The 26,732-nt window shown below is 37.2% G+C and overlaps 1 protein-coding gene across 3 annotated transcripts in view; it reads left to right on the top strand.

The window, feature by feature from the left end:
- Nucleotides 1-23,691, top strand: part of CEP350 (centrosomal protein 350) — a 137,020-nt gene extending 113,329 nt beyond the window's left edge. For 2 of the 3 annotated variants that reach the window (XM_082340925.1, XM_082340923.1), the window contains 8 exons: nucleotides 1,547-1,683; nucleotides 4,420-4,502; nucleotides 5,503-7,505; nucleotides 8,369-8,776; nucleotides 8,877-9,023; nucleotides 11,555-11,677; nucleotides 13,213-13,302; nucleotides 19,805-23,691. In XM_082340925.1, coding sequence (XP_082197051.1) covers nucleotides 1,547-1,683; nucleotides 4,420-4,502; nucleotides 5,503-7,505; nucleotides 8,369-8,776; nucleotides 8,877-9,023; nucleotides 11,555-11,677; nucleotides 13,213-13,302; nucleotides 19,805-19,969 — 3,156 coding nt within the window. In that variant the 3' untranslated portion in view covers nucleotides 19,970-23,691. The remainder of the gene's footprint in view (nucleotides 1-1,546; nucleotides 1,684-4,419; nucleotides 4,503-5,502; nucleotides 7,506-8,368; nucleotides 8,777-8,876; nucleotides 9,024-11,554; nucleotides 11,678-13,212; nucleotides 13,303-19,804) is intronic. The other variant, XM_082340924.1, reaches the window with a different exon arrangement.
- The last annotated feature ends 3,041 nt before the right edge of the window (nucleotides 23,692-26,732 follow it).

Here is a 26,732-nt window from a genome sequence, read left to right as displayed (position 1 = left end):
CACAGAGATGGGAACGGGAATTGTAACTTGCACATATGCTTAGAAGTAAGAAAAAGTGGTTAAGATTCAGTGCCCATGCTGAGAAGTTCATGTTGGAAAGTAGTGAGGAATAAAATTTAAAAACAAAGATCATGTTCAGGGCCTTAGAAACCAGACTGATAAGTTTGGACTTCATCCTATATAGGTCTGTAGTGTTCAACCTGACTATACATTAGAATTAACTGAGGAGATTTTTTGGAAAATACAAATATCCAGGCTCACTCCCAGAGATTTTGATTTAATTGGTCTAGGGTGGGGCCCAGGATTTAAAAGTACTGCTCGCTATAGGTCACGCGGAGCCATTGAAAGCTAAACGAAATACTGTTAGATTGAATGGCATTGCCCAAAAAGTTCATTAATAGGTATGTCACCCGGAAAGTTATCTAGAGAAGGATACAAAAGATCCATCTCATTCAACATTCTATTAAACAGTTTAAATAAAGGCAAAAGAAAGTTCTGTATTTAGATTTTACAATTATAGTATATGATAGAGAAATATATAATACATAGCAGTTCGTATGAAAAAAAATCTTTTGGATTTTATTTGATCACATATTTAATAAATGAACTACACTCATATAAGTATAGCTTTCAGATCTGAGAAATCATTGTCCTTATGTATACCTAGCTAGCCAAATCATCTAGCTGTAGTATATGTTTAATACCAATGTTTATCAAAACATTGACAGTTCAGAGGAAGGTAACATAGACGGTGATAGTTATAAAAATAGCGATTTTAGCTTAAGTTTTAGGGAACTGTAGCAGTTGACAAACATCCATCTGCTCATTCACTCAGCCTCCTTTGAGCCAGACACTGTGAGTAGGTACTGGACATACCGTGTTGAGCAAAACAGCTGTAGTCTTAAACGTGAGAGATGTAAAAGTAGGGATTAATTTTAGCCTAGAAAACTGAGGAGCTTTTTCTAATAGAAGGAGGGCTTCCCTTAGATTTCATTCAAGTTAGAATTATAAATTAGTGAAGTTTTGTTTACAGAATGGCTAATGACTAAGAAATATTTTTGCAATTCTATACTATCATACTCCCAACCACTCTCTTCTCTCTCCTTGAGATTTGTATTCCTGAAGTGCTCACCCCTTAAGAAGCTTACTGCCATTGAAACTTAGTGTAATGGCTAAACTTCTTAAAAATACCAGGAAAGTATTAAGACATCCTTTAAAGAATAATTATATAATTAGCTAAAGAAGTTTTTTAATGTGGCAGGGCCTGAACTATTGCTTCAAAAGTATTAAACTTCTGTAGACTGAGACTGTCATTTCCTAATTGATATTAGTATTACAATTATACAGCTTGCTTATACATAGACTATTTCGAGAAGGCTATACAAGTAACTGATTTTAGAACTCTGGGAAATAATACTGATGCAGGGAGAAAGAATTTTATATCTTTTTTACGGTTTGAATATTTTACCATAAAATATACTATTTTATAATTTAAGATAGTTTAAAAAATTCTGTGTAGTGACTCCTTTGATTTTTCTAAACTTAGTCATATGATGAATTCATTAAGAAAACTGAAGCCGAGCTTAGCCGAGATTTGGAAACATCACCAACAGCCAAGCCTCAGATTAAAACGCTCTCCTCAGCTTCTGAAAAACCCAAGATCAAGCCCCTTCCACTACACAGGTAGAAATTTTTGGTAACTAACCTATATTCTGCCTTGTTTGAGAAAGGAATAAGGAAAGGTTTTGAGTAGAAGCTATCTTTTAAGTAACTGTGAAATTGTAGAAGTGAAAATACTAGTTTATATTTTCAGTTTCACTAAAGTAGATTTGTTATTTATGATATAATCACAAATAAAATTTATAATAAGATACAGATTTTAAAATATATTTTGAATCCTGAAATCAGATGGGAGCAGTAAAAATAGTACTCTCCAGCATTGCTATTATAGCATCGTAAGTTGGTATAGTTGTTTTGGAAAACAGTTTGGCAATGTTTCAAAAGTCAAAAACAATCTGTAACTTTTGACTCAATAATTCCACTTCTGAAAATCTAGCTTGAGAAAATATGGGCTATCAAAAATATCTATTTGCATGAATATGTTTATCATAACGTCTTTTATATTATGTTTATAACATAAACACTGGAAGCAACCTTTATGTCCAGAACTGGTGAATAGCCCAGTAAATAAATGATGGTTCTTTCCAGGGATAGAATATTATGCCATCAGTGAATACAAATACAGAAGATACAAAGTAGCACTATTAGAATATATAATATGGTATATAAGAAAGTCAGGTAGTAATATTTAAACTAAATTTTGAGTGAGTAGAGGTTATATAGGTAAGTGGGACTGAGAAATAGGGGATATTTCAGAGAGAAGGGCACTCATGAGTGACCAGAAGCAATAGAGAGCTTGGCATATCATGGAAGCTGAATGTCATAGGATGTAGCTGGAGTTAGGAGAAGAGACTGGAAAAATAAAAAACAAGTTGTGATAACCTTGTACTCACGCATTCTTAGTAGTTTCTAATTTACATTTTTAGAAGATGTGACGCTGTTAAAATTTTTTAAAAAGCATATTTTAGGATATTTTTTGTTTTTTAGAAATGTTACAGAGGCTCATTATAATTAATTTAGCATTACCTGGGTTTGAATCCTGACTCCAGTACCAGCTAGCTTTTTAATTTGGGGCAAGTTATTTAACTTCTCTGTGCTTCTATTTTGTAATAGGGATTTATATCCCTATACCAACACCTGAGTAATAAACTTGTTATGAGAGTTAAAAGACTTAACTTAGAACAGGGCCTAGCACACAATTAGCACTATGTATTAGTTGTTATTATTATTGCTACTAGAATATTGAGGGAAGTGGTAAAAAGAAAAAAGTTTAAATCGTATCATACCTAACTATCCCAAAACAACAGATGTCAACAATTAGATATATTTCCATCTAGGATTTTTTATGCTTAGATTTTGTGTGTAATTTTGTTACTTATACATTTTTCCTTTATATTACATTATACATAAGTTTTATTTTAATTTCTACAATCCATTGAATGGTTTTATAGTTTTATTAACCAGAGAATGGTAGAATCAGATTTCTGTTTAGAGAAATCTTTCTGACTACAATATGAAGGAAAGATAGAAAGGGGTAAGTTTAGAAGCAGGGATAACAGTAGTCTAAGCCAGCCCTCAGATAATCCACTGTAATAAGAATAGAGAATAGGAGATAGATTTTAGGAATTTTTAAGAAGTATACTTAACAAATTAAAGTGCTAGATAGGGAAGCAGGGAAAAGCTGGATGACTCCCGTGTTTCTCTTAAATAGTAGTTTGTTGGGTCAAAGTTCCAAAGGAAAATCAGGTGTTCTTCGGTGGGAGTCTTATGATTTTGGTTTTAAAATGTTAATTTTGAGGTACCTGTAGTTCATCTAAGTGGAATTATCCAGGAAAGGTGTTAGCTTTTTAATTTGGGGTGATCAGCATATAGATGGTGGTTGAAGCTATAAATATAACAACATTTGGGTGAACATTTGGGTGAAAAAGGTATGCATTCAGAGAGAATAAAAGGGAGCCAAGTACTAAATATGATAAAATAGCAACATTTAAGGGGGTTATAAAGAAGTAGGAGTAGAAGCCAAATATTATGACTTAGCAAATAAAAAGAAAGCAAGAAAATGAAGATGGTGAATGTCAACTTAAAGCATGAAAGAGGACAGTAGCACCAGGTGGAGGAATAAAGAATTGAGGGGGGAAAGTCTGCTCAGTATTCTGTAACAACCTAAATGGGAAAAGAATTTTTAAAAGAATAGATATATGTATAACTGAATCACTTCGCTGTATACCTGAAACTAACACAACATTTTAAGTCAACTACAGTCCAATATAAAATAAAAATGTTAAAAAAGAAGGAAAAAAAAAGACTGGGGGGGTGGGATTTTTTTGAGGCTTGAGGCATACATGTAAGCTGAGGGGAAAAAAATCACCAGATTGAAGGACTAAAGATTGTAGGAAAAAGAATGGACAATTGAGGAATACCATCAATGAGGCTGTGGAAATGTATGGGATTTGGGGCAGAAAGAAGTTTGAACAAGTGTGAGAGATACACCTTTTTCTTCCTTGCAGACAGGAGGAAAGGCAGTTGGGATGGCTGTGAATATAGATAAATTTGTAGGTAAAAAGGTTGAAGATAAGAAGGGTCATGCTGATGGCCTCTGTTTCTCTCATTAAAAGAGGCAAGATCATCTACTGAGTGTGATGAAGGCCACAAATAGACTTGGTGGAAGTGGCAAAGGTTGGAATACTTCCTGCGAAGAAGAAAGAAGAAGCAGTTGTCTAAGAATTGACTGCTTTTTGTTACCAGTTACTACAGTATCAGCAATACATTTATTTCTGTTTATTAATTTTTCTGCTTCAGATCTGAAACAGCAAAGAATTGGAAATCACTGACAGAGTCAGAACGTTCCAGAGGATCCCTGGAGTCTATTGCTGAACATGTTGGTATGTAACTAGAAAAAATAATCACATAGTATCTACATAGACTAAAGATTATACAAATGCCTACAAAATTCCACCTCTACAGCTTTTTGGTTAAAAAGTGAACTTCTTAAAGATAATAGATTATTTAATATTTTAAGTTACTTTTATATTTTAAGTGATTTGTTGGTTATGCCTAAGTTATGTGAATCAGTCTTTATTGTCCCAATAACTGATGAAAACTGAGGCATAAAGACATTAATCTAAAATGGCTGTGAGTGTATCATCAGTATCTAAATTCTCCCTTTATCAGATTTTGTATCTGATTATATATATTTTCAGCCTATGCTGTTTCTCAGTATAAGTAGTTACATACATTTTTTTTTCAATTTAATCCAAAGAAAGATAAGAACTATTGAAAATAAAGTATAATTCAATGAGGAAATAAAACTGAGACATGAAAAAGCCTACCTAGTAACAGGGACAAAACAGAGATTTGAATTCAAAACTTTTAATTCTTGGTTTGTTAGTTCATCAAATCTTATTTTCTTCTTATTTTGCAATTTTAGCTCGTAAAGTGCTATATTTGCAGAAATAGTTGATTTTTTTTTTCCCTTTTTTACATTCAAGAGGTTAGTTGAAGTCCCTGCATTTGTCCTTCCTTCATTGCTTTCATTTTCAAAGAATATATGTAATATCCATCATACAATTCTGTTTTTGCATGATTTGAGGATTAACATCTCCATAACCTTTGATCCATTTTTCTTTACTTTGTAAGTTGACAACACTTAAAAAATTATACCAAACTTTAAATTTTCAGTCATTTTTTAAATGTTCTGTTTATTGTTGGTACAGTATATTCTCTTAAAGGAAAAACTTACCTTATACAGTAACCTGTAAAACAGGTCCTATTTATTGACCAGAGCTTTTTCTCACCAATATTTAGCTTTTATTTAAACTTTGGTTCCAGAAATTGAAATTTGTGATTAGATAATTTTGATGTGATCTTTTTTTCCCCTTTAAGATGCTGCATTGGCAGGTTCTGAGAGATCAGTGTCAGAAAGGTCTTTATCTGCATATGCAAAGAGAATGATTGAATTGGACAGTCGAACAGAAGAGCACTTTCAGACTTCTTCTCCAATTCTCAGATCATCAAGGAGAACCAGAGCAGAATCTGGAGATTCTCTAGAAAATGTCCCTTCATTACCTCTTCTCAAAGAATTAACTGCCTCTAATAGAATTCTTGATGTGTCAGATGCCAAGGTTGAAGAAGAATCTAGTCAAAAATCAGAAATACACGAAGTAGAATATGCAAAATTGGAAGAGAGTGCAATTGAAGATGCCTATTCTAAACAATCTAGGAAGCCTGATGTCTTCCTGAAACTAGACCTGGAACAGGGAGATTCATCTGAAATTCTTTCAAGGAAAGATCTTTCTTTAGATTCTATAAATGTTCAGAAAGACTTAGTTAGATTAGCCATTGAAAATCTTCATAAAAAAGAGTCAAAAGAGAGACAGTCAGATCAAGATATGGGTCATAGTGCAAACATCCAATCAGAAAAAGACTCTCATGTACAAAAGAATATAAAGGGCAGAGACTTATCTTGGTCAGAACATCTTTTTGCACCTAAAGAGATATCATACTCTGAAGATTTTGAAGTATCTTCTTTCAAGAAAGACATTTCAGCTGAATTGTACAAAGATGACTTTGAGGTGACATCTTTGTTGTCACTCAGGAAAGACTCTCAGTCTTGCAGAGAGAAGTCACAGGCAACAAGGATCTCTAGAAGTAGAGCCACTAGCTTTGGTAGTGATGATGAAATCAGTGAGTGCCTCAGTGAGAAAAGCCTTTCTATTCATAGCAATGTCCATTCTGAAAGGCTGTTAGAACTCAAGTCCCCCACTGAGCTTATGAAAAGTAAGGAGCGCAGTGATGTAGAGCATGAACAGAGACTTATTGAATCCCCTTCCTTAGCTTCAGCTTCTCTTGCAGATGAGTTACTTGATTTCCACATCGGTGATAGGGTGTTGATTGGCAATGTTCAGCCAGGAACTCTTCGATTCAAAGGTGTGACTAGTTTTGCTAAAGGATTTTGGGCTGGAGTGGAGTTGGATAAACCTGAAGGAAATAACAATGGAACATATGATGGCATTGTATACTTTGTGTGCAAAGAGAAGCATGGGATTTTTGCTCCTCCTCAAAAAATATCTCACATTTCAGAAAACTTTGATGACTATGTAGACATAAATGAAGATGAAGACTCTTATTCAGATGAACAATATCAATACTATAATCAAGAACAAAAAGATACAGAGGGTCCCAAGTTTGACAGAGAAAAGGATGCAATTGAGTGTTTTTATAAGGAATCTCAACCTAGTATGCATGACACAGAAGCCTCAGTTGATAGAAGCCTTAAAATAGAAACAGACAATATACAGGACATTTCTGGAGTACTTGAAGCCCATATTCACCAGCAGAATTCAGTGGATTCACTGATTTCTTCAAAGGAAAACAAAGACCTTGTTTCTGGTGCCACGGAAAAGGTTTCCACTGCTGAAGAAGACGATACTTTAGATAATACCTTTTCTGAAGAATTAAGGAAGCAACAGCAGTTTACCGAAAAGGAAGAGAACCTATATCCCGAAGTTTCAGAAAAGCTTTCTACCCCACTTCTGGACCTTTTAGCAAGAGAAAAGAACCAATTGGAAGCCCAGCTGAGGTCATCACCAAGTGAGGAAAAAAAGTCAAAGGAACAACTAGAAACAGTCAGCTTACTGACAGACAGTTTACTAAAAGTCTTTGTGAAGGACACAGTCAATCAACTACAACAAATCAAAAAAGCTAGGAATGAGAAAATCCAGCTTAGCAACCAAGAGCTTCTTGTTGATGATCAAAAGAAAGTACCACCCCAAGGCCTATCCCAGAATCTTGAGGAACAGTCACCAAGTGTTCCAGGTTGCTTCTTAAGGTCTGAATTGGAAGATGAGAAAGAAGAGATTTCCTCACCAGATATGTGTCCTAGACCTGTAAGTATTTTGTCTAGAAAAATTGTCAATTAACCTTGCCTTTATAGTACATTTTAATTCTGTAGCTCCTGATAGGTTTTTTGGTGATGTGTTGTTTGTTAAATAAAAATCACTTCACTAGTTTGTAAAGGCCATGTAGCTGTTTTTTCTGTTTGAAGTATAATTGTCCTCTATTATGTCATGAGTGGTCACTATAGAGTTGTCACAAACACTGGCAGGTTTATGCTGGGTTGAAAACCCCTGTATACTGTCCACAGATTAGATTCCCTTCCGGATTCACTGAATAAATTTATTCCATGGAGATTTCCATTGGTTCTCAACCCAGTTCTTTTTTGCCTATGAAATTATTTGTTCACATATCTACTTAGTCATAGTTGCCTTGCAGAAATTACCAGTTGTGATGTTGATTCTGGTAAAACTGAAATATATCCACTATGACATATACTCAGACCATCAACTTATTTAGGTTGCCCATGGACAATTGAACAGCGGTAATGATTTTGAGTAACTTGAGCCAGATAATCATCAAAGGTGAGAATTTTATATCTCATTTCCATATCTCAGAAGCAAAACAGTTCTTCAGAAACAGAATAATGATGATACAAAAAGGAAAAACTGATCAATAAACATTTTATTAAAATCAATTGTAAGGCTTATGTGAGCAGAATTACAGGAAACAGGATAGTTTTTTCTTAAATTGTTCATTAGTAGCCACCATATTGTTTTTGTTTTGCTTATTTATAGAGAAATAGTAAATATACAAATAATATATTTGCTTTGTCTTTAAAAAAAAAAAGCCCAAACTTGTTAAGTGATCTGAGGTTACTAAATGGTGCTCTGTTTGAATGGTTCCATTTCTGTAGGAGAGTCCAGTATTTGGTGCCAGTGGGCAGGAGGAGCTTGCTAAGAGACTTGCTGAACTTGAGATTAGCCGGGAGTTCCTGAGCGTGTTAGGAGATGATCAAGACTGGTTTGATGAAGACTTTGGTTTGAGCTCTTCTCACAAGATACAAAAGAATAAGGCAGAAGAAACAATTGTACCTCTAATGGCAGAACCTAAGGGAGCTCCACAAAAGCCATGTGAAACATTATTGGCAGTCCCACATACTGCGGAGGAAGTAGAAATTCTTGTACATGATGTGGCAGAAGAACTTTGGAATTGGAAAGAATTAGGTCATGATCTTCACAGCATCAGTATTCCTACAAAACTGCTTGGCTGTGCCAGTAAGGGTCTAGATATAGAAAGCACTAGTAAAAGGGTGTACAAACAGGTATGTAATATGGAAGGATAATTCTAATTTTTAAACTTCTCTCTGTTGTCTGAAATTTGGATTCTTAGCCATTTTAATTTGTTTATTTTTCTCTATCAAGGCGGTTTTTGATTTAACAAAAGAGATTTTTGAGGAAATATTTGCCGAGGATCCCAACTTGAATCAACCTGTCTGGATGAAGCCATGTAGAATCAACTCTAGTTATTTCCGACGAGTGAAAAATCCCAATAACCTTGATGAAATCAAGGTAAACTGCAAGCTGTAGAGTATCTCCTTTTTTGATTTGCTGTTCATTTGTACAGATCTGTAAATGTCATAAAAGCAAGTATTATTATTATTATCTTCTGTATTATTCACCATTCTGTCCTCAAGGCCTGTCCCATAGTAAGTATTCAGTAAATATTTGTTGATTCGTTCAATCCATGAGCAGTAGAGGGATGAGGGTGGGAGGGAATCCCAAATCCTCAATTTTTTGCAGAACAAATATATATATATATATTATAATATTTAAGAAAAAAATCAGCAAATATCCAGGGAGATAAATTATTGCAATTCATATGAGTTTTAGGTGAGTTTTTAATGACTTAGAGGTAGATACAATATTCTAAAAGTACATGAAAACATGTCATATATCAAACATGCCAACCCTAGACACGTAGATGTTAACTTTCCATCTTTGATCTCGGAGGTTTCAAATTGGTTATGTAGTTTTGAAATATGTGGGAGAGTAATGTGATATACAAAAAATATTGCTTGTTGTCTAAGAAGCCCCTGAAAAGATTAAGTGCCCTGAAGCTACAAGGACTCTCAACAAACCAACTTTAAAATCACATTGGTGGAAATCTCTCTGCCTACTCAGCTATTTTTAAAATATAGCAAAGGTTATATTTTCATTGCAGTGCCTCTCAAACTTTAATGTGCATCTGAGTCATCTGGGGATTTTGGTAAAATGCAGATTCCTTACTGAGTAGATCTGGAGTAGGACTGGAAATTCTGCATGTCTAACAGGCTTCCAAGTGATGCTGATGTGGCTGATCCTAGGGTCATTTTGAGTAGCAAGACTCTAGAGTTATGATTCTCAAACTTATTTGATCATAGGAAGCTTTTTTTCCCCCCAGAGAGTATACCTCCAATTACTTATCTTACTTATCTTATTTTCTTACATCATCCAGTAGTATATGTGGACTATCAAAATACATTAAAGGAACATATACATTATTCTGGTATATAACGTGAGGGGAGGCATTGTCTAAACAATTTAGTCTTTTTTTTTTCTTGAGATATAATTGACACGTAACATATTAGTTTCAGGATTCGATCTTTGTACATATTGTGAAAAGAGCACCACAGTAAGTCTGGTTAACATCCATCACCACACATACGATAGTTACAGTTGTTGTTTTTTTTTCTTGTGGTGAGAACTTTTAAGATCTCCTCTGTTAGCAACCTTGAAATATATAATACAGTATTAACTATAGAAAGGTTTTAGAAATATTTTGTACTGACAGAATACCAGCAGACATTTATGAGATGTAATGTATGCTTACATCGAGGGTAGGCAAACTAGAGCCCACAGGCCAAATCCAGCCCACCACATGTTTTTAAAAATAAAGTTGTATTGGACCATAGCCACACCTAGTTACTTACATATTGTCCATGGCTGCTTTCCGCTACACCAACAGAGTTGAGTAGTTGCAATAGCGACCATATGGCCCACAAAGCCTGAAATATTTACAGTCTGGTCCTTCACAGAAGAAGTTTGCTGACCCTTGCTTAGATTAAAGTAAGTAGAAAAAAAAAAAGTTGTCAAAGATTGACTTGATAGATTTTAAAAAAACAACTTTTAAAATGATTTTCAACTTTGAGGAAGGGAGCATCAGAACCACCTGAGGAGCTTTTTCAAAACACTGGTGCACTTCATTCCTTTCAGCCCTCAGCAGTGGATACATCCTTGAATGCGTGTGTGTGTGTGTGTGTGTGTGTGTGTGTGTAGGTGGGGAGTGGTGTGGTTTGGAGGACATTGGTAGTTTGAGAATCTTCTCAAATGATTCTAATTCATAAATGTGTTCTTTCCCCTATTAAGACATTTTTTTTTAATAGAAGAACCATAAAAAGTAATAACCCATTATTTTATTAATAACAAAGAACAAATACATTGAAATAAGACAAGGTACATAACATATACCAGCATTCATCAGAATGCATACATCATTATAACACACAATGATGCTGCCTTCCAATTTTAATATTGCTATAGCATTTTGTAAAGTTTTTTTTAAGGGTGATAGTTCAAATATTGTTAGCAGTGAAATTACCATGCTTCTCATACTGAAGTGTTGATTAATAATTTTTTAATACAACATATTCGAATCTTGGTGCTTCAGTATAAGCTATCCCAGCCAAAGCCTTGTACTTTGCTCATGTTTCAGGTTCAGAGTTTTATTTTATACTTTCTTTTGTAGTTTTGCCAGCTTGAAGTTAGCTAATGGTGGTTCTTGGGTAGAGGGGGCTCTAAAGTGATTTTTCTTTGCAGATTCATCAATGGGCTTTACTTTTTTTTTTTTTTATGTTGTGTAGAAACAAAAATTCTTTAAGTGAATAAAGTCTGAGCATTTGGGAATGCTTTTCTCTTCAAATTGCTAAGTGGAATTGTAGAGAAGTTTGTATGATTTTTTTATAAATATTGTATTCTTAACAAAAATCTGTTTACTGCATTATAAGCACTAAATCTCAACAACTTTGTTGTTTGTGTTTCATTCATTTCACTTATTTTCACAGAACTTCATAGCAACCGAAGTACTCAAGCTGTTCAGTCTTAAAAAGGAGCCAAACCACAAAACAGATTGGCAGAAAATGATGAAATTCGGAAGAAAGAAAAGAGACCGAGTGGATCATATCCTGGTCAGTGTATATAACTAAACTATTTTTATTTTGACCATCTTTTCCAAAATCAGAATGTAGTTAGATTTTAAAAGGAAAAGGAATATAATTGATCTTAAGTCTATGACAGTAAATTCTTAAAGCCCTCGTTTGCTGCATTTCTTTCTGCCCCTCAGTTTTGGAAATTGCTTTCTTTTGAATTCAGTAGATGAATATTTAATTTAACAGTATTTGTGTGGGTGTGGAGAACTTGAGAAATAAAAAGTTGAGTGGAAGCAAACTTAAGGTTCTGAATTGAAGAGACCAGTGTAGACTAGGGCCAGACTACCTGAGTTTAAATCCCTGTTCTGGCACTTTACTTGGTGTGTAATCTTGGACAGATTAACCTCTTTGTGCCGCATTTTCCTATCTGCAAAATGAAGATGATATAATAGTACCTACCTGATAAAATTATTAAGAGAATTAAATGAGTATTTATATATGTGTATAGAACAGTGCCCTGCACATAACTCAATAAATATTAGCTGTTATTTCATAATCATTATTATTATCCAGAACTTTAGCTGAATAGGATCTATTCCATTTTGCAATATATTTTCTAGCATTAGAAAAATGCCTATCAAACAACACCACCAAAAAAAAGAAAAAAGGAAGGGGGAAAAAAGATCTTTTATTCTTTCTTCCGTAAAAGAATGTTAACGTGTTAAGTAGTAGCAGACCTTAGGAAACTCAGATGTTAATTGATTCAGGTTTATTCCCAGATATTTTCTCTCTGGACTTTATATCTTGTCTATATTTATATTCATATCATGAAAAAAAATGTAATGCTTAAATTTATCAGTTTCCCCAAGTATGTACCTTTCTAGTGCTTCATTTACTCAGTAATAACTTTACTAGATAAACATTTGTTAAACATTCTTTCTCATGTCTTATTTGATCCTCACAATAGTTGTATGAGGTAGGATGGACTAATGTTACTCTGTTTTACAAATGAGGAAGTTTAGATTCAAAGATATTAAGTGACTTGCCCAGCAAATAAGAGCCAGGACTTTAACCAATTAGTTCTTCATAGATCTTGGCCTCTCAAGGTGAACTTGCTCTCGTATTTCTACAATAGCTTAGAGTTTGAGTTATTATTAATTACCAAGATGTTACTTCTTCCACTTTTTAAGGAATTAGAGAAAAAAGCACATCAAAAGACATTCATTTACCCTACTGTCAGTTGAATTGATCATATTCCCTATAAATCATCTCTGTGCATGCATTTAGTCAAGAATTGTGCTAATTAAGGACTGATGTTACAATAGTAAGCAAAATAGATATAGACCCTGCCTTCATGGATTTACAGTTTGCTGGCAGAAGCTAGCCATTAATATATAATTTATACAAGTGTGTAATTATAAATTAAATGATAAAAATAGAAGAATAGGGAGCTGTTGTAAAAGCATATGGAGGAAACTGATCTGATAAGGATGGTCAGGAAAGGCTTCCCTGAGGAAGTGACAGTTGAGCTGAAATCTTAAAGATGAATAAGCATTAACTGAGTTCCGTGATAGAGAGAAGAGCAATTCAGGGAGAGGAGACTGCACGTGCGAAGACCTGAAATGGGAAGGAGCATGGAACTGAAATGTCAGTGTGGCTGGAGAGTGAGTTGAAATACCTGGGCCTATGTAACTTTTTTCATGAGTTCACTCTTCTTAATGTTTAGTGAAATGATACTGTTAGCAACTTGAGTTAATTATTAACAAGAAATGCTAAATAAACTGGTCACCCTTCCTACTATTAGATTTAGCCACCTCTGGCATTTGGATATTCTAATGCTTGTACATTTTAGAGGGATTGAGATTTAAAACAACAATTTTCATAACACATAAAACAAAAATTTTGCCACTAGTACAAAAGAAAAGGGTCTCAAAAATAGAAATTTCAAATACGTTTTAAAAATCATATTTATTATAAAATAATCATGCTCATTTTAGAAAATTTAAAATACTGATTAGTCAAAAGAAAATAATCATGACAACTGTATCACCTAGATAACTCTTAATTATTTTGATATATAGACTTAGAGTTTCTTTTTATACTGAGAATTTTTTTTTAAACATTTGGGATCATAGTCTCTTTTGTATTCTGATTGTTTTTGCTTAATTAAACATGGATGTTTTTCCTTGTTTTTAAATGTTCTTTTATTTTATATCATTTTTTAATAAATTTATTCCATTTTATTTTTTGTGGAAATATAGCAGTCCATTGTAGAATTATGTAACAAAACAGACAAAACTCAAGGAGCTTTTGCTCTAGTTAAGGAGACAGATAAGTAAGAAAAATAAATACAGAGAGAGAGAATAAGGGAATATTGGGGTGATTTGACTTACATTTTAACAGGACCCCTCTGGCTGGTGTGTTGAGGATAGACTGAAGCAGAGGTGGGAGTAAGGAGGCCAGGAGTGTATTGTCATAACCCAGGCAAGTGATAATAGTGGCTAAGACCAATTTGGTGGTATTGGAGATGGTGAGAACAGTTTTCAAAACAGAACAACAGAACTGCTGATAAATCGAATGTGGAATATAAGAGAGAGAGGTATTAAGAATAACTCCATTGGGTTGGTGTGAGTCGCTGAGGAAGGGAATTGCCTTTTGCTGATTTGAGGAAGACTGAGAGAAGCAGGTTTGGAAGGAACATCAGGAGTTCTGTTTTGAATGTATTAAATGTGAAATGTCTAATAAACATCCAAGTGGAGATATTGAGTAGGCTATTAGATATATGAGCCTGGAGCTCAGGCAAGAGAGGTAAGCTGGAGATGTGAATTCGGGAGTGGTGAACATATAGATGGTAGTCAAAGCCAAGAAAGAGAGTGTAGACCAATAGAGAGGAGGTCCAAGGACGACTTCTTGACAAATTCCAATGTTTCGAGAGTTAAGAAGGTGAGGAGGAACCAGCAGAGACTAAGGAGCAGCTGATGGGGTAGAACCAGGAGAGTGTGAGGTCCTGGAAGCCAGGTGAAAGGGTTTCAAGGAGGAAGAATGAATCACCTGTGTCAAGTACTGGTCATTGGTCAAGTAAGATAACGACTGAGAATTTACCATTGGATTTAGCAATGTGGAGGTCTTTGTTGATCTTAACATCAATACAGGTAGTTTTTGTGGCATGGATAAGGTAAAAGCTTGATTTGAGTAGGTTTCAAGAGAGAATGAAAGACAAATTAAGGAGAGCAAAATTGGACACTTCAAACGAGTTTTTTTGTGAAGAGAAAAATGGAGGGAAATGGTAACAAGAGAAGGGCTCTTTTAGCTTGAAAGAGATATGCCGACAGGAAAAAATTGTGATGATGCAGAGAAGAAAGGAGAACTGCTGGAGCAGTATTCCTGAATAGACACAGATGGAATCCATGCAAGTGGAGGGGTTGGCCTCAAACTGAATATCAATTGCCCTTCTATAACAATTCTAACATGATAACCTATTATATTTAATATTTCATAATAAACAGTTGCTTTTTCCAGATTAAGAAATGTATAATTTAGCTGTTGTTGCTTGGACTAGGAAAGTCCCTAATCAGTCTGTGTGTCTTTAGGCATTATTTGAGGTGAGTAAAATACAAAGAATGTATTTTTTAGATGTTAAAGGCCTCTGTTTGCCAAAAAAAGAAGAGAAATCTTCTTTTGGCTCTAGTTCTCCTTTACTATCCCCTTACCACTTCACAAAGATATTGATTAATTTACATCTTAAGTTGGCCAAGAATATGGGCTATTTTTAGCAGTGTATTCTCAAAGTATATATGATGTGGAATGAGTAAAAGTAATTAGACCAACTTTTGTATATCCTTTATATACAGTAGCCTTGGGAAATCTCCCTACTGTAGGTAGAATTGCACTTAAAATGAAAAATCCTGGGCTTCCCTGGTGGCGCAGTGGTTGAGAATCTGCCTGCCAATGCAGGGGACACGGGTTCGAGCCCTGGTCTGGGAAAATCCCACATGCCGCGGAGCAACTAAGCCCGTGAGCCACAGTTACTGAGCCTGCGCGTCTGGAGCCTGTGCTCCGCAACAAGAGAGGCCGCGACAGTGAGAGGCCCGCGCACCGCGATGAAGAGTGGCTCCCGCTTGCCGCAACTAGAGAAAGCCCTCGCACAGAAACGAAGACCCAACACAGCCAAAAAAAAATAAATAAATAAATAAATTAATTAATTAATTAATTTAAAAATAGAGCAATAAAGTCATCGATTAAAAAAAAATGACAAATCCTGTAGTGAAACTACCTAGCTAATGATTGAATCTCCTTTACAGATTAAGATCTGATAAGGTACTCAACAGCTCCTGAGTTTTTACTTACTGTTGATAAGTTCTTTCTCATATTAAGACTAAATTGGTTTTCACGTAATGAATTATAATTTGCTTTTACAGCTTTAAGGCTTTACATAACAATTTTAATTCTTCCTACATGCCTTTGAAGTGGCTGTAATGTTTCATCAGTCTTTTTCTCCCTATTAAACATTGATATTCTCTCCTGTTGTCTGATAACGTTTTTTTGAGCCCCTTTCAACCTCATCAGCTTTAGCTCTTTATCAGTGTCCCTCCTTAAATACACTGCTCGGAATTGACCATATACAGGCCTACCTCATTTTATTGCACTTTGCTTTATTGTGCTTCCTAGGTACTGCAGGGTTTTTTTGTTTGTTTGTTTTAACAAATTGAAGGTTTGTAGCAATCCTGCATTGTCAGATAATGGTTAGATTTTTTAACAATAAAGTATTTTTTAATTAAGGTATGTACATTGATTTTTACACATAATGCTGTTGCACACTTAATAGGCTACAGTATTGTGTAAACATAACTTTCACATGCACTGAGAAACCAAAAAATTTGTGTGACTAGCTTTAGTGCGATACTCGCTTTATTGCACTGGTCTGGAAGTGAACCCACAATATCTCCGAGGTATGCCTGTAGTATTTTGTGTTATTGCTTAATTAGTACAATCACATAACCTCCTTCTTTTTTCTAGATACTATCCTTTGATGAATGCAGTTTATAATCACGTTCGTTTTATTTTTAGCTATACCATTCTCATGGGACTCACAAAAGCTTAGATAAGTTCTAAGACCCAAATCTCAACCTGTGCTTTTGTAGTTATTTTTTTGATCCAAGTACAGGACCTTATTTTATTCCTTCATTTTGTTAAATTTGACCCATCATTCCAAGCTTATCAACACATTTTTAGGTTCGTTCTCTTAACATAGCTATTGTGTTTCCCAACTTTCACGTCAACTCTAAAATTGAGGTACCTGCCTTCATCTAGGTCATTGCTAAAAATGATGAACTCAACAGAGCCAAAGACAGCCATAAAACACTCACTAAAAAACGATATGCCAGATATTTATTTAACACCTTCTATTTGCACTGTCCTGGCCACTGGGAAATTATAAATAAAAAGAAATCCCACAGCATAGCGGGAGAACAGATGCACAGAATACAAAATTCTGTAGGATAATTACTACAATGGAATATGAACAAGATGGATTGGGAGCACAGAGGAAAAAGCTCTTGAGTCTTCCAGGCAGAAACTTCCTTCCAGGTTGATAGTTGTCTTGTCCTTCAATCCAAAAAAGTGCACATCCACCTAACTGACCTGTCTCTATTTCACCGTCTGGTTCACAGGGATATGGTGAAAGGACATATGCTTGCTGAAATCTGGCCACATTCTATTTACCACTTTTCTCTTTTCTACCAGCCTAATACCCTGTCCAAAAAAAAAAAAAAGTTAGTCTGACTTTTTAATTTAATTATTTATGTGTAATACATATTAATTTACGTACATACACACATACATATTAAGGAGCAGCAGCAAGGGAAATGTGTAGTTGAATAGAATAGATTCCCAAAACCAGAAGAAAATGGAGGCATATTTGCAGGTTGTGAGATCTCTCAGTTGCCACAGTTGAGGTTGCAAACTGGGCTTTGTACTTTCTGACGGCCAAAGGAAAAAGGAAAACACGATGTTCTTACTGGCTGGGAGGGAAATAATTGCTATTCTTACAGAGGAGCAGAGCTTTTGCTATACTGACGAGGCACTGTGGGGACTCATCACGGCTTCGCTGAGAGACACAATGCATCATGTCCTGAGCGTGTGTTCCTGCTGTAAGGGCAGAAATGATTACATTAGGACAGTGCTTCCTAAATTTTATTATCGCATAGGAAATTGTTCAAGGAACAAATTTAATAATAAAGGCTGAGAGAACTTAGAAAAAGGAAAGCTGTGCACCTTTGTTTGAACAGATAAACAAATTCATGGGAGATAAGAGATCTTTTATAGGGGACACACTTATTAGCTTTTCCAGAACGTGATTCTCCCTCAGCACCAGGTTGAGAAGTGTTGCATTAGGCTGTTGCTTATAGCATCCTTCATAAGAGAAGAACACCAGTTCCTTTGTATCTTAATAATATTTCTTATATAGCCACAAAATTTGATTCTTTGACCAGATACATACAGGAAGCTCTGAATTAATCAAGTTCCTCTACTGGTGGACTTCTGTTTAGAATAGACTGATATACATTGTGAAACTCCCAGAGGGAGATTTCTAAAACTTATTTGACCATATCACCCTTTTTGGTGGCATTTCTGTCCAGGGAGCATGCGTTAGGGAACAAAGAAAGGTATATTTTACATAGGCTTCAAGCAGCCTCACCAAGGAGAAAGAATGCGGCAGCCGCCTTGCCACATACCTGTCATCCCCAACCAAGGGTGCAAATCTGGCAGCACTGCTCTCCCACACTCCAGAATGGTGTGGCCTCTCATCCAAGAGTCTTCTCGTTTCCTCATGCCAGGAATCAGAGCACAGGTTCCCCTCTTCACTTCCTCTGCCTTTTTCAAGAGGAAATTGTGATAAGTGCAAGTTAGGAGCTTGTTGTCACATGCCTTTTTGCCAAGTTAGACTTTTGGTTAGAGACCCTCGACACCGCAATTAACTTTGCTGAATTTGTGACTAAAGCAGGGTTTACAATCTGCTTTCTCCACCTGGCCTCCATCTCACTCACAATATCATTACATATAATAAGTCTAACATGTTTCTCTTATAAGTAGTTTTTAAAAATTTATTGTAAACAAGCAAAACATCTTGGGCAGTTCATTCTAATTTGATTCCTTTGGTTTACATTAGGAATCCCCAAATCCTAAAATGCAAAAAGAGCATTTTATATAAAATATAACATAACAGTGACTTTTAAAATAAACTTAAGCAATAGTACATTTAAAGAATACTCCAATACCAAAAAAAAATGGGGGGGGGGTGGAATTCCCTCGCTGTCCAGTGGTTAGGACTTGGCGCTTTCACTGCTGGGGCCTGGGTTCAGTCCCTGGCCAGGGAACTAAGACCCCACAAGCCGTGCAGCGTGGCCAAAAAAAAAAAAAAAACTCCAATGAATATGAAATTTTACTCATTTATTTACATACTCCAGAATCATATCTAATATTGTCTTTGGATATATGCATTTTATAATTATAAATCCATATATCTGAAAATTTGCATTCTTCTACGTATTCTCCTATGTTGACAGAGACAACATACTTGTAATCCTTTATATCTATAAAATACTGGAATATTGTCAGGGTTGACAGATTTGAAGCCAGTTTTTATTCGACAGTTGAGTTTTTTCAAACTTTCTGCAGCTTTAAAAGGGCTATTGAGGGCTTCCCTGGTGGCGCAGTGGTTGAGAATCTGCCTGCCAATGCAGGGGACACGGGTCCGAGCCCCAGTCTGGGAAGATCCCACATGCCGCGGAGCAGCTAGGCCCGTGAGCCACAACTACTGAGCCTGCACGTCTGGAGCCCGTGCTCCGCAACAAGAGAGGCCACGATAGTGAGAGGCCCGCGCATCGTGATGAAGAGTGGCCCCCGCTTGCCGCAACTAGAGAAAGCCCTCACAGAAACGAAGACCCAACATGGCCATAAATTAATTAATTAATTAATTAATTAATTAACCAAAAAAAACTTTTAAAAAAAGGGCTATTGATATCATCATATAAATTACCTTTTTTTCTCTGACTTATTTCCTTGGCTTGTAGTCCGACGCATGGGGTTGCAAAGTTAGTGAATATCATTAATTCCTAGCTTTTGTGTGACAGTGATTTTCTAACCTTTCTGTTTTCTAAATTCTAGGTACAGGAGCTGCACGAGGAGGAGGCACAGTGGGTGAACTATGATGAGGATGAGTTGTGTGTGAAGATGCAGCTAGCTGATGGGATCTTTGAGACCTTGATCAGAGATACTATTGATGTTCTGAATCAGATCAGTGAAAAACAGGGGAGAATGCTACTTGTGTGACATCTTGCAAATAAATCGAACACTGAGTGCTAATATGAGTCCCGGGCCTTTCTGCCTCCTGATATACACCCCATCTCCATCATAGCAAGAGTGCTTCTGGACCTTGTACCTGTTCTTAAAGACTGCTGGTTTGGAGTTCATGGGACAATGAGGTATATCTGGTATTACAGCCTTTGCCTTAGAGACTGTCCACTGGAATAATTGGTTGTTTTCGGTGGGCAGGGTCTGATGTTGACACACAGTATAATCCTACACCTCTTGTTGGCATCCCTACTGGGTCTCAGATGAGGGCTGAAAACACCAGACTTACCTCTTAGCTTAGGCTAGCGTATCACTTCCTTGAGTCTGAAGTCAAGCAAGAGAGGTATATAGATGTGCATCATACCATTTTTGAAATGTAATCCTGGTTTATACCATGAAAGTCATAAATGGACATTATAGTCTCTAAACAGTATTAAACCCTGAACTACTTTCAGATAGGCAAGTTTAGTAATGTGTGCCTATTTCCCATTGTGGAGTTCATTTCATTTTGTTTTGAAGACCATTTTCTTCCATTATTGCAGTTGAGCAGCGCCAAGTGGACTGTCAAGTTAACAGAAATCAGTGGTAGCCTTGCTTCCTGAGCACCATCTAAAGAATTTTAAACTTTTGCAGTATTTTTAGTTTTTCCTCTGTGAGCATGAAAACAAAGAAGTGCCCCCACTGAAGACTGGGCTCACAGGACTGGTGCAGGGCTGGTTCTTCTACCCCTTGTCTACCCCTGCACTTTTCTTACTTCTTCTGAACCTCTGCCAGCTGCTCCCAGAATCACAGATCCTCAGGACCATCTCAGGCATCGAGGCATGGCAGAAGGGGAAATAATTCATTTTGGCCTTCAAACTTCCAGCTCCCATATCTCCCCAAGAAGTCAGAGACGCTGTTACTTGAATGATTTAGGAAATGAGTGTGTGCACCAAAGACAAAAAGATATTGTCTATTGTTTGCGTGCTTGTTTTACGCTATAGAACATTTTTTTAATTTATTTTAAGATAAATTATTAAGTTGAAAATGTATGTCCCTATTCAGAAGTGAAAGATTCTTCTTGTAATAGTTAAACTTCCGTCTTGAAGCTTCTATGGTTCGTAGTCTTTGCACAGGAAACTTACGGTTTTAACAAACCCATACACATATTGAAGAAGGCAGTTTAATTCAGTAAAAAGAAGATGAGCTTTTCTAAGATCACCTGCAGTAGCAGGAATGGGGTAAAATGATTTAAAGACACTGTAAAATTCAATCCTGCCTCTCTTGCAGCATTGCTTCTCACAACTATTACCTGTATCTGAAAAAAATATATAGACTCCAGCTGCTACGTTAGAGCATATGTGATGCTCTCCTGGGACCTCAGTACCCTGCCTTCTTGACTGGTTTCTCTGAATCAGTCCTATCCTTCAAGTAATCTAGAAGAATGTGGATAATCTTAGGCGTGAATGTAAATGCCTTAATATTGAAGGTCCTGATTAGAAGCATGATATAAGACATCCACTGGATTCATACTTACAAATATCCTGGAATGTTATAACTTCAAAATATGTTAGGAAAACCCCAAAGATGGTATAATCTTTAAGTGTGCATGTTCATTCATTTCTGCATCTTTCCTCCAAACTTGCCTTTGCGTCTCCAATGTTTCACTATGCATACTTCCATTCCTTTTCGGTTCCATCTTGTCATTATGAGAAACTTATTGAAATAATCATTGGAATACTTGCATTTTGCACAATGACTGGTATGATAGCTCTTGACAAATAAGGAAAGCACTGAAATGTTGTGATTGGGTCTCGGGAAATGCTCAGATTGATGTTGCCAGCATTTCTTCTAGGCTTTTGATGTTGAGCTCTAGTCTTGTAGCCATAATGAGCAAATTGACTAAGAGAAGCTAGGGTTTCTTGGGGTTATTAACCAGTAGTGTGGAGATATTATTTTCATGTGGCCAAGGAAAAGCGAAGCCTTTTCTTTTCAGTTTGTATTATTTGGAAGACGGAAAAACATCTTGTCTACATCCTTTGGCTGTTTGTAGGATTGCATAGTCCTTATGATACTGAAACTTTACAGCTGCTGTAAATTTTTTATAAATGAATATGAAAATAATATAATAGGAATATAGGTTGTTTTTCTACATACTCATTATTTGGACCTAAATAAATTTTTAATAATGTTTATCTTTACTCTTTATGACATTGTGATTCCAAAAAAGGAAAAAAATGATATAAGTCCATGGAATCAGCAACCTGGACTTAAAGTTCCCTGGTAAGAATGCTGCCAAGAATGGGGCAGTAGCAGTCCTAACATACTCCAGCTGTCTTTACTATCTTGAGAATCCTGGGTTCCAGATAAAAGAGGCAGGAATGGATCAGTCTTACTCTTTGCTAGAAATGATTATCCATAGTTTGGTAGCAGAAAACAAAGGAATCTATAATTAGCAGATTTCTTATTGCTTTAACTATTTGGGTATAATTGAAAAGGGGTTAATTGTTAGCATTAGGAATGATAAACATGGATACCCAGCCACTCGTTCCATATTGGGATCTTTTTAATCAAGCTCTGCCTCTTAACCAAGAATCTAAATATTCCCTCTTTATAATCTTTGTTCCTTCTCCCCACATTCCCATCCTCTTTCACTCTTTCTTCATAATTCCTCTAAGAAAAAGATCTTTGCATCAGCAGTAATATCCTTTAGAATAATAGCACTATCAGAATTTAGCAGTAAACCAACATATAGGCTTCAGATTTATTTCTGAGTCCAAAATAATTTGTGCTATCCAGGGTACTTCACTCTGGGTTAAATAAGTACAGGGTATAGATTCCCTCTTCAGGTCTAAACAGGAATTTTTACTCTAGGGAAAAGTGGGAAGAGCTCAAAAGTAGTTAATAAGGAAGGTAATTTGTTTTTCTTTTATGTAAAAGAAAGGAAAATTCCTTCTGTGACTACAGGTCTCTGAGAAATTACCTTTCAAAAGAGATTTCATTGCTCATAAGAGTGTTGTGGCCTATTGATAAAAACAATTTTGTTCACTTTCTTGTCTTGAAAAAAAGTGGCCTTAGCTTTTTGCAATACTTGAATAAAGTGTGTACTCGCACAGCGTTAGAGACTCATAACTTTTCTTCAAGAAGTTCAAACTTACATCTTCTTTTACTACCTTCAGAATACTAGTGAATAAAACATTAATTCAAAGAGCAAATGATAGAAACTACAATGATGTTTAATGCAAATTGTAGAAATTTACATGTTTACAAATCATCTTAAACTGGTTGTGCAGCAATTCAATAAACTATCTTTGTATTATAAAAATGTGAAGAAAAAATGTAAACTGATGTAAAGGAGGTACTGTCATTTTAATTAACCTATATTTAATAGCTTTTCCTTCTGAACTTTGCAAAGCCTTCTTGGTAAACACGTTGCAAAGCATTCCCTGGGAGGCCCCGCCTCCCTGTGTGTACTGTATTGTGCAGACATGAAAAACAAACCCGTTTACTGTGTATGTGTAAATAGCCTGGTCATCAGGCCTTTTTCAGTCAATAGTCACATCCAGTGCAACTTTGCACAGAAGACTTAGGGTGTGGTTTGTAAGTATGATCTGTAAAATAACTGGGATGAGTTCCCATGTACACCTGTGTAAATAGATTTGTTAACTGAAATGTACTTTAAGAAAAGATAAAATGTGTAAATAAACTGATTTGTAAATTAATTTCATGTCAGGTGTTCATTTTTTCACCTTTTGAGCCAAGTTTAGAAAGCTAGTCTCCATAAAATTCACTTCTGATCTGTTATTGGGTGGCAGAGCACTTACAATCGAGCAAAAGAGTGAAGACGAGCTGCGTGTAGGACCTGTTTACATAAATGCCATCCCCACGTCCGTCTGAGCAGCCTGGGCTTTGACATTCATAACTCACTCCTCCAACAGTTGTTGCGCCCACCTTCGTGTTCTGAGCGCTGTGCCCAGTGCAGTGGAGAGAGCAGACGACAGACATGATCCCTGACCTTGGGGAGCTTAAAGTCTAATGAAAGAGAGTCATCAAAAAATAATTTCAAAAACAATGTATGCCAAATTGCAGCGAGTCCTGCAAAGGAAGCATACGCTGGTTTGAGAATATATATTTAATACAAGGACCCAACAAGAGTAGGGGAGTGAGTCAGAGAGGAGTTCCCTGATGAATTATAACTTTGTGTTCTGTATCGATGGGCTTCTCCCCTGTAATTCAAGGCAAGTGTCTTTTCTCCCAAATGACTTGAATTCTGATCACCCTTACAAAATAACATGTGGAAATGTCACACAAGTGGGTGACAAGAACAACCATCTGATAAGGAGGTGTGGCTATAATTTATTTCTAGAAATACAAGCTTGAAGGAGATTAGAGCTAGAAGGTAGAGAAGAATAAAAGAATTGCCAAGGTGGAAACAGTTGCCATTCAGGATTATGAATCATCTCTGGTCCAGCAAGTTAGAAGTAACCACCATCGTCTCACCTGACTTCCTCTGGTAGCCTGCTGATGGCTGTCCCTCTTACAGCTTTAACTCCTACACAACCATGGACATTAAAGAAATTCTCAGAAAAAGATCCCATGTTGCAGCAAGTTCTAAGTTCTTCTGACTCCTATAAAACGGATATTTGAGTGCCCACTATGTGCCAGATACTGTTTGTTGCTAAGTCACAATAGTAATGACAGCTTGAATCTTGGAAAAAAGACCAAGTAGTACCTGCTTCCTTGAATCAAAATATATGAAAATAGTTATTGATAGATGGGAGGATGGTGGTTGACACGGCAGAGCCAGGAATGGTGAGACCAACACTGGTGAGACTTACAGGTGAGTGCTGGAGAAGCAAGCCAGTGCTCTATAAAATCCCAGAAAAGCTCAGAAACTGGAGGCAGCGACTGCCACAGAGAAAGCTGTGAAGTGTGGCATTGTTTCATTGGGTGGCCAGGCTGTGGAGCCAAGATTAAAAGGCAGGTAAGTGCTACCCAGGGGGGAGACCAGTGCGTAAATACGAGGTCACTGAGAACAGACAGCAGCACCCCAAGCTCAAGGTACTGAGTTTCCTTACAGAAAGAGAGGAGAGAAAGCGCACAACATCCAGTCCCCTGCAATGCTTCGGTCCCCCATGGCCAGCAGGTCCATCCGAGGCCTGGAAGCGTTCCAGGCCCAGGCCCACTCGTAGGTGACCGTGCAGGAGGGGAGAAGTTGCACATGACAGCCTTTCCCAGCAGTCCACCCTGCCCAGCCACCGACAGAGCAGATAAAGGCACACCAATTCCGGAAGGACCATCATTTGCCCCAAGTCCATAGGCGGAGCTGGGTCGATGGGCCCCTGAGACGCCCACATGAATACAGCTTGCTTACAGGGACTCCCTGTCACTTTGAGACAGCACTTTACCAGAGTCACTAGGAAAACCAGACCCAGGATGATGGAGCATGGTCCTCAACCAGAAACACCCAGTGCCTGGACTAAGCCAACTGAAGAGGCCTGAGTAGGGACTGCGTGTGCACAGATGATAACCGTCCAGCCTGAGCAAGGCGCTTCTGCTTCCCCAGGTGGTTGATATACCCACAGCAAGAGGCATTGGCAATCACACAAACACCACCCCCTTCTGCCAGCAGGTAATTGAGGGCCATTCAGGTGTCCATCACTACTTTGGCTATCACGTCGTGATTCTTGTTGATCTAGAGGAAAGTCCAAGTCACTGGGTACTGGCCAAGCCATTAAAACAGGAGTGTGGAACAAGAGGGGCCATGTTCTGGGATGAGAAGCCCAGCATTGTTTGAGTTTGCCTCCTTTCCTGCTGGCTATGCTGATTCTTAATCAGAGTGTCATACAAGCACCACAGAGGCTTCTTAGAAGTGAGAAGAAGGCAACTTAAAGTTCCCACCTCACTCCCACTCCAGGAAACTCCCGAAGCCGAAGATGTTCTCACCTACTACTTCTGTGGGATCCCTTGTTGCTTGACAAAACTTTTCAGCCCAATCATCCAACCTGGGGAGGGAAGTCACACCCTGAACGAACTCGACAACCTGGGGAGGGAAGTCACACACTGAATGAACTCGACGCACTCTATAACATCACCCACTTGGGTCAGAGGTTCCAGCACAACCAGGGGAATCCTAGTGCCCCATGTTCTGCGTCCCTTCCCTGTTCCCATAGGGTCCCCCAGGAGGGAGGCACCTGACGGTAGCATTGCCTCCACATTTGAACTGAGAGCCCCTACTGGTGTGACACCACTGTCGCCCTGATCACAAGTCACCCTCAGGAAGTGTGTTCCAGCAGGAGAAAAAGAACGGTTGGGTGTCCCAGGATTGGGATTTGGCTGGTGAAGACTAATCAGACAACCGCCTGGTCCTCCACCCACTCCAAGTTCAGTGTCACCCACTGTGTGTTGGAGTGTAGTGCTTAATGTTCAAATGACTTTTCCTAAGTGGGGGTACCATTAAGTTGGGGTTTTGATGGCTTTGTTGTAGATGTTTGAACCACTCACTTCAGTGTTTTTTGGGCCCCTCTGTCTGGGGGGATGGGGAGCATGAAAGCTCTAGTGATGTCACAGGAGCACGTCCGTTACTGTGTTTTGGGGGCTGTGAATGTGGTGTCTGGACCAGATGGGAATTTCTTTGGCCATCTGAATATATGGCAAAGTTGTTTCTTTAAGCTACAACAGTGGTCTCTGAGTCTACATGGCACACAAATATGTGTCCAGGCGTGAGTCACTGGGATCCATGACTGGGGACTTGTGGTTTGAT

This window comes from Balaenoptera borealis (assembly GCF_965194805.1).
Source record: "Balaenoptera borealis genome assembly, chromosome: 1".
NCBI classification, from domain to species: Eukaryota; Metazoa; Chordata; class Mammalia; order Artiodactyla; family Balaenopteridae; genus Balaenoptera; species Balaenoptera borealis.
This window is presented reverse-complemented; position numbering and strand designations above follow the sequence as displayed.